Source organism: Eimeria tenella, genomic scaffold (genome assembly GCF_000499545.2).
Source record: "Eimeria tenella Houghton genomic scaffold, Eth_scaff2086, whole genome shotgun sequence".
NCBI classification, from domain to species: Eukaryota; Apicomplexa; class Conoidasida; order Eucoccidiorida; family Eimeriidae; genus Eimeria; species Eimeria tenella.
This window is the reverse complement of record NW_013541931.1, coordinates 922-1,374: the sequence shown is the minus strand read 5'-3', so window position 1 is coordinate 1,374 and position 453 is coordinate 922. Positions and strand designations below refer to the sequence as shown.

The following is a 453-nucleotide window of genomic DNA, read 5'->3' as shown; positions in this document are numbered from 1 at the left end:
CCGCGTCCACTTTTGCTGCTGCTGCTGCGCTCGCTGCTGCTGCTGCTGCTGCTGCGGTTGCTGCTGCTGCTGCTGCCGGGCTCGCAGCTCCTTGGGCCGGCAGCACCTGCTGCTGCTGCTGCTCCGAAATCGCAAACTCCTGCAGCAATATGTCAACCAGCTCCCCAGCCTTCACCTGGATGTCCTGCAGCTCCTCGCTGCTGCTGCTGCTGCTGCAGCTGCTGCTGCTGCTGCTGCTGAGGTACGGGCCCGCCTCTTCGCCTGGGCAGCACTCCATGCTGCTGCTGCTGCTCGAGCGCAGCAAACCCCCCGAAGTTTCTCTGCTGCTGATGCCGCTTATCTTCAGCTCCTCTTCCTTCACTCCTTTCAGCTGCTCTTGCTGCTGCTGCTGCTGCTGCTGCGGGCGGTCGCACTGCAGCTGCTGCAGCATTTGGCTGCAGTGGATGCGCGGGG

The 453-nt window shown here is 64.0% G+C and overlaps 1 protein-coding gene across 1 annotated transcript in view; it reads right to left on the bottom strand.

The window, feature by feature from the left end:
- ETH_00037280 (uncharacterized protein) overlaps positions 1 to 453 on the bottom strand; it is a gene marked incomplete at both ends in the record, with an annotated part of 1,164 nt that overhangs the window by 374 nt on the left and 337 nt on the right. Inside the window, one exon of the mRNA XM_013374486.1 lies at positions 3 to 453. Within this exon, the coding sequence (XP_013229940.1) occupies positions 3 to 453 (451 nt within the window). The remainder of the gene's footprint in view (positions 1 to 2) is intronic.